General features: G+C 38.0%; 1 protein-coding gene across 2 annotated transcripts in view; it reads right to left on the bottom strand.

The window, feature by feature from the left end:
* LOC110028885 (neutral/alkaline invertase 3, chloroplastic-like) overlaps positions 1 to 7,202 on the bottom strand; it is a 25,462-nt gene extending 18,260 nt beyond the window's left edge. The window contains exons 1-2 of one of the 2 annotated variants that reach the window (XM_020730922.1): positions 7,037 to 7,202; positions 5,988 to 6,812 (exon numbers count right to left, since the gene is read on the bottom strand). In XM_020730922.1, the coding sequence (XP_020586581.1) occupies positions 5,988 to 6,701 (714 nt within the window). In that variant the 5' untranslated portion in view covers positions 6,702 to 6,812; positions 7,037 to 7,202. The remainder of the gene's footprint in view (positions 1 to 5,987; positions 6,813 to 7,036) is intronic. The other variant, XM_020730921.1, reaches the window with a different exon arrangement.
* Positions 7,203 to 7,453: the final 251 nt, after the last annotated feature.

Genomic DNA, 7,453 nt, shown 5'->3' with positions numbered 1-7,453 from the left:
AGCAGGAACCTACAAGGGAAGGGGTTGAACCAGGCCCCTCCTCTCTCTTCCATTTGGCGGAAATTATTTCCCCCCTTCCTTTTTTTGTTTTCCCGCCTATATATCTATTATAAATATATATGTTTGTGGTCTTAGAGTTTAGTTTTTGTCGAGTCTGAGTTGAGATTTTTGTTTAGACAATCATTGACATCTTGTTTTCCCTTTCTAGGGTTGTATCCGAGAACGAGTGGTGTTTCAGTTGTATCTCGCTCCGATGTGGTGTTTATCCTCGACCATTCCATCCTCCACAATCTCCCCTCTGCTATCGATATCGCCGAACCCTGTTGCAGAACTCTGGAGACAGCAGCCCAGCAATTTCCTGCAACCGTCTACACCTCCATCCCACACTTACTTTTCCTCCAACTAGGTCAGATGCCCTCCTCTCCTTGATGCCTTTCATTCCCTGCCCTTTTGTTTGGCTATCGTATCTCTCCCACAGTAGGTGAGTTGTTGTCGTTTCTTATCTCACCTTCCAGGTTTGTGGTCACAACACAACCTGCTAGCCTCTATCCCAACCATACTCCAATACAAGCCCTTTATCCTGTTGTGACCCTCATTCCATTGGTCTTCAGCCATCCATGCGCCTAACCATTACATAGCCACTCATACCCCTTACTTTTCACTCTAACCGTACCACCACCACCTCAACTTAGGCCTTAGATTTAATTTTTTATCATTGTTTCCTACTTTTCAAGTATCTTGTTTGTAACCTTATCGAATGTCAACAATAATATTTTCATTTTGATTGTGGTTTGAGTTAACTCCGATATCAATTGATATCAAAACTAGTCTAACCCTAATCTTATCCTAGGGTTTCCTAGCATCCGCCATAAGCTAAAAATTTTTCTTTCCAACAGTCAAATACCATTTCCACTACCACATATCCCTAAACCTAATCTCCCATTGTTATTTTTCAAAATCAGCAACCTTAAACCAATTATTTTTACCCTCTTTCACCTCTTAACCCTAAACCCTAGTCATGCCACTAAGGAGATACATGCCCGAGCCATCCGGAAAGAGAAACAACGAGAGATCCACCAACTTGTACGAAGGCTTGCAGACATTGAGGATAAAATGCAATGGGAGGTTACACTCGACCGTGATCGGGAGAGACAAATGGGCTCCAGTATCCAACGTCAGTTCCTCCCAGCTTACTATAGACAAAAGGTTCAAACTCTAGCTTCAGAAGTGGAGAAACCACATCACCAGGCAACGTCTTGCAGGCAAAGCTCAACCTCGAGGTCTTACCTCCGGATTTCACCCAAGAGAACACCATTGAAGATGACCCTGTCAAAGGAGAGTGAAGAACAAGTGAAATCAACCCGCATCCCAAAGTTTGTCACAGCCAGGAAGCGTTGTAGGTGTCATGGATTTGGGCATATTGAATCAGGCTGCATAACTAGGAGGTGATATGTTTCACTGAGTAGAGCGTTCATGAAATTTTGGGCAATCACACAATAGACACGCAAGACGGCGAAGACATAAAGGAGGAGGATCAACTACCAGTTGAAAAGATAAAAAGTGATCCGGAAGATGATGCCGACTTCAGTGACGATTCTCAATTTTCAGCCAACGAGAAAGAGACGTCATCAATTCCAATTGACCCAAAGGTAGAGATTCCAGCTGAAATAAAAATTGTCGTTCTAGAAGGTAGTGACTCTCACGTAATGGGCATTCAGGCAGAATACGAGACTATTGTGCTAGAGATAGAATTTTGCATGCGTTGGGAGGAGCATCACAGAACTGATCTTGGATATCCAACGCGGCCATGAGTTTGAGAAGCTGATATAAGACACAGGATACCTCCATATGAGAAAAAATCAGAATTTTCATATCCATAGTCTCATCCTTGAGTTGGCCCTACTGAGGGAAGTCCCACATGTTCGTGATGAGACTCTTTTGTGCCACGTCGGGAAGATTTCAGAGAGTTGTTCAGATGTTAGATTCCATTCAGTATGGTACCCATCCTCGAATGTCTAGACAGGAGGGATGAAACTCAGCTTTAAAATTTGTATTAGGAGTTGGATGGGGACGAAAATTCTTCAATGAAATTCAGGTCCTATCAGTGAAGAAAAGATCTCTCCTAAATAGGTGCTAGTGAGAGTGGTGTAACTAGCCATATACTTCACCCCAGAAATAATTTCTCCCCGCATACTAGTTTATCAGATGCGCTTGACTAAGTAATAGTGGAAGAAGCAGGTTACAATTGGGCGGCTCAATACCTGATGCGTGAGAATATTCATCTCTCTATAATTCCAGCTCAGATTGTGTCAAAGGTGGATGGGTACCTATTCTACTAGAACATGTTGTGGAATGACAATGCCTACATGATCAATCTACCAGGGGACTTGACTTCGTCTACAAGGAGTCAAAAGCATCGACGAATGAAGTCGACGATCCCCCAACCCCAGGATAATTACGCGGCGACTAACGTGCTGACCTACAATGTGGAGGGGTGAACCTCCTCTCACTTTCATTACGCAGAAATTATTTCCCCCATTCCATTTCTATTTTTTTGCTTATATTTCTATTATAAATATGTGTTTATGGTCTTAGGGTTTAGTTTTTGCTGAGTTTGGGTTGAGATTTATGTTTGTTAGTTGTTGGCGTCTTGTTTTCCCTTTCTAGATCTATATAAGATGACGAGTGGTGTTTCGGTTATATCTCACTTTGAGGTGGTGTTTATCATTGATTATTTCATCCTCCACAACCTCCCCTCCGCTATCGCCTTCGTCGTACCTTACTACAGAACCCAGGAGACATAAACCCAACAATTTTCCTGCAACCATCCATTCATCTCCATCTCGTACTTTCTTTTCCTCCAACCTAGTCGCATGTCCTCTCCTTGATGTCGTTCACTCCCTGCACTTTTGGTTGGTTGTCAAATCTCTCCTGTATCATGTGAGCTATTGTTGTTTCTTCCCTCACCTTCTAGGTTTGACACCGCAACACTACCTGCTAGCCTCTCTCCCAGTTATACTTTAATACCAACCCTCTATCCTGTTGTGAACCTCATCCAGCAAAACTTCAGCCCTCCTTGTGCCTACTCATTAGCAATTTTTCCTACCTACGTCCGCTAGACTCCACCCTCCGACTCGTGGATTGTCCATCCATTACATAACCACTCATACCCCTTACTTTTCCCTCTAATCGCACCACCACCACCTCGACTTAGGCCTTAGATTTGTGTTTGTGTCATTATTTCCTGCTTTTCAAGTTTCTTATTTGTAACCCTATTGAATGTCAGTAATTCGATTGTGGTTTGGGTTAACTCTGGTATCAGAGGCGCCAGTGAAATTGGCCTTGGTAACACTATTGAGAATGACTCAGCATGTCATTATTTCATATAGAAATGAGAATGTTTTGAGTTATTGATGAATGGCTTTATGAAGTAAACTGGGCACTACGTCCCAAGTCGGTTTAGCAAAGCCACATAAGATAGATGGTCAAATATAAGTGATGAATCACAACTTTGAAAATATTTACAAGTGTTTTATGGGAAAAAAACATCATATATTGTGATCCAAAGATTTTCAGAGAAGATGGCAAAGCCTCTCCTAGGCGGCGAGAGTGACACGGTACGCAAAAGTTCCTACAATATCGCTAGCCAAAACTTTCAACTCCCGCAACCGAGCAAACAACAGGTCGATTTTCCTTTTTTTTAATTTTTATCTATTTTATTTTCAACAAGTTTCTTTCTTTTAGGTAAGACTTAAAAAATTAAAAGATTAGTTTAGATCAGATTTAAGGAGTCCAAGAATAAAATTAGACACAATAGATAGTATGAAACTAAAATAGGCCCCCTATAAACTGGTCAGGTGACCATTTTGACCTTTTTCTCATTGATTATATGTGCTTAGACTTTTTTTATTGCATTTGAATTGGTTTGATTTACCTAAAAATTGAGGAATAATGAAAAAGTGCTTAAACCTTAATTACTTTTTTTACAACTAAATAAAAAGGTATTTTAATTATTCTAACAATATTATTTTCATATAAAACCAAACAGATCATATTATTTATAGCAAAATATACTCAAGTTCGAAGTTGCATGAGTTTTGAACTTGCGGTCATTATTTTAAAGTATAATTTAGCTAAGATTATGAAATTTATAATATTTAGATTTAAATTTAAGCAACTATAAAAATGATTGTGACCAAAAATCATTTGAAACATACTTATTTTATCATATTACTCGTGTGTTTCAAACTTTATGACTTTTTAAATTGAATTTTTTTTTTTATGTATTTTTGAAATGAATAAAGAAAGTGGTAAATTAATGAAATTTCATATTTTTAGCAAATTTTGAAGATTTTATTTTAATTCACCTAACGTTCATGTATTAATTAAAATTTTTACCATAGCCTTTCTACACATCAATTTTCTGAAAATCAATTTTATATTTTTAATTTCATTTAATGCATTTTAAAATGTTGTGTTGGCTCATTCTGTTGGAAGAAAATGACTCCCCACAAACCCAATAATTGGTCCTTGTTAACTATGTTATCACATAGCTAATCTTTAATGCTTCGCACAGCTACTTAGTAGGGCGTATTAAGCAGTAAGGAGATCCTCCTAAAATAGCAAGGACTAGTGTTCATAACAGTTAAGAGGCAATATTGTACCCTACTTCTGTTGATAGGGTGAAGGGATTTTTTGTCTTTTTGAGAAGCCTCTTAAGCCTACATTAAAGATGCAAAAAAGTAGTCATATGACATGGAATGACGAAGAAATGTACCAGATGGATAAATCATTTGGAGGAGTACAAAATTGTTCATCTATGTAAACACCTAGAAATATTAACCTATAGTGGTTAGTTTGTTTCTTGTTTTCATTTTGTATCTTTCAATCAATCAATAGGAGAGATTGTGTATTTTGATTTCTTTGGCATAAGTTTATTGCCCCAACAAAGCATTGGTAGGAAAGCTAAAATCTCTTGTAACAAAGTTCTTAGGTTTGCTTGCCCCGTAAGAAGGGTGTTTGTGGCTATGCTCCTTATGTGTATGAGAGTACATTTGGCACAATGGCTACATTGTCATTAGTACTGAGCTTCTCCTCCCAGTGAGCAAGCATAGAGGAATCCAAAGCGATGGTGTGATTAAATGTAGATGGTTAGTCGAGAATCATACAAAAAACATGTTTCCATCTCTTATAGCTTTACCTCACATTTACTTGCATTATTTACATTGGGATATGTTCATGTGATATTTGAATGGTTATGTTCTCATGTGCCAAACTAATAAACTAACCATTATATCGTGCTTTGAAATAATAAAACTTTCACTTTTAGCATTATGTTTGATCATTCCTGCCGTATAATAAACACTTGCATCTTGTGTTATTTGGTGTTTGATAAACTGGAATGAAAATAGCTGTATAGCTAAGTTGATATATCATCATCATGCTTGCAAGTCACATTGCTCACATATATAGCTTACTTTATCCCAATAAATTTCAAAGCATATGTATGGTTGCACTTGTAGGTTTCATCACTCATTTACAAGTTTATGAGCTAGTATAGTATAGTGAAATCATTATTATTGTCCTTAATGTGATATCATAAGTTTGTGTTCGTATAGTGTAGTGAAATCATCATACTTAGTGTTTGATCGCTCACTGATTAGTATGACAGGTCATACACACATATGTAAACCAAGATTAAATTAAGGTTGTATGCTTATTTACTTATCCGCCGAACTAGGATGGATTTAATTGGAAGTGTTTTGAAAGATATTTTAACCGAATTCATCACATTTTTTCATGCCTTAAACTATCATAAAAATGTTACACACTAAGCAATTAAGTAGCATAGAAAGCACAAATCATCTTCTCTAATTGATAGTCCACAAGGCTATTAGGAACATAGCAATCTGCAGAATAACAGATGGATATTTGTAAATAATGTATGTAGGATGAAAAAAAAAAAACATCATCTTACATCATCTTACCTGCAACTGAAGAAGTGTGTGGAGGATGAAGTTGCGAGCAATGTCGTACTCACCCATCAACAGAAATGCAATACCTGAAGAAATGAAGTCACGTATGAAAACCTGATCATAATTTAGATCACTTCCATCAGTAAGGATCTTTGCCGCAATAGTGCCAACAGGAGTCCCACAGTAGTACACAACAGACTCTTGTAGAAGATGCAAGGCTTCATCCTCAATGGACGATCCTTTCCTCTTTGGTGTTGCAAAGTTCACTGCTCCAGTAGCTGCACATTTCCTATCATTTGAGCTGATTTCTTCATTAACATGTCTCACTTGTTTAATCTCCTCAATACCCAAAACCTTCTGAGCAGCGGCCTCATGAAGCAACTGGCTTTTTGCACCCGACTTCCCTTTCAGCAAGGCACCATTACCATCCTCATTTGAAATCCCAGTGACGCCATCAGTACGGTGACATCGGCCTTTCAAAAGCTGAAACCTCTTCCTTTCCGCTTTTCCATAGGAAGATTTTATCTTTTTCCCATTTACAGTGACCAAATTTTGGCTAATTCTTGAATAAGAATGCAACTTCATGTTAAATGAGCACTTCTTCCGCTTAGACCTCGCATGAGTGTCCCAGGTTGTGATCAACTGTGTTGTACCGGCCAATACACCGGAAGAGGAACCCGATACAACCCCGAAGAGCCCTTGCAGCGTTGCACCTGGTATTCCCATGATAATTAAAATTGAACTTGCAAACAGCTTTTTCACTTCAGCTTTAACAAGCCCGCAACAATAAGATCTTCAGCATATCAAGTCCAAAAACCAAATCTTAGAAGAGCTGCACTTAAAAAAAAAAAAACAGAAAATGAATAAATGAAACAATAATTAGACAGGAGCATCCCAGCTGATTTGAACAATAATGAAAGTAAAAATTAACCAAAAATGGTATCCTAGATGGGAAATTCCATCTCTTAGCAAAAACAAGTCAAGTAAAACCCTACTCAACCAAGCGAGCAAAATCAGAAGAAAGCAAGAAATTTCTTTGCCCAATCGAGGAGATCACTCACCCTAAACCAGAAATTTACGGCGATCATTCGAACATGCGATTCCACGTTGAAGAATTAAGGAGAGAAGAAAAATCTCCTGGTAATCCAATCCCGAGTTCTCTTGTTCTTATAGTTACACGGATCAACAATCCTACCCACAGCATGGAACTATGAAAGGAGACAAATCCACTACAAAATCGAAGGAAGGTCAAAACTGATATTTTATCTCTCTCTCATATAAATAAAAATTAAAATTTGAGTGGGACAATTGACTCTCTAAATTCTTGTATATGGAAAAAATTTGTGTGTGTAAGACGTACGTAGTACTCTATATGTCAGTTATATGTTGGGGGTTATATCTGTGTTATACCTCATGTAACCTCCTTGTAACCTACTATTACCTATTACCGAGAAATATATGAAAACAGAAACGTGGAA

The sequence above is a fragment of the Phalaenopsis equestris genome, unplaced genomic scaffold, assembly GCF_001263595.1.
Source record: "Phalaenopsis equestris unplaced genomic scaffold, ASM126359v1 Scaffold000536, whole genome shotgun sequence".
In the NCBI taxonomy this organism is placed as follows: Eukaryota; Viridiplantae; Streptophyta; class Magnoliopsida; order Asparagales; family Orchidaceae; genus Phalaenopsis; species Phalaenopsis equestris.
This window is presented reverse-complemented; position numbering and strand designations above follow the sequence as displayed.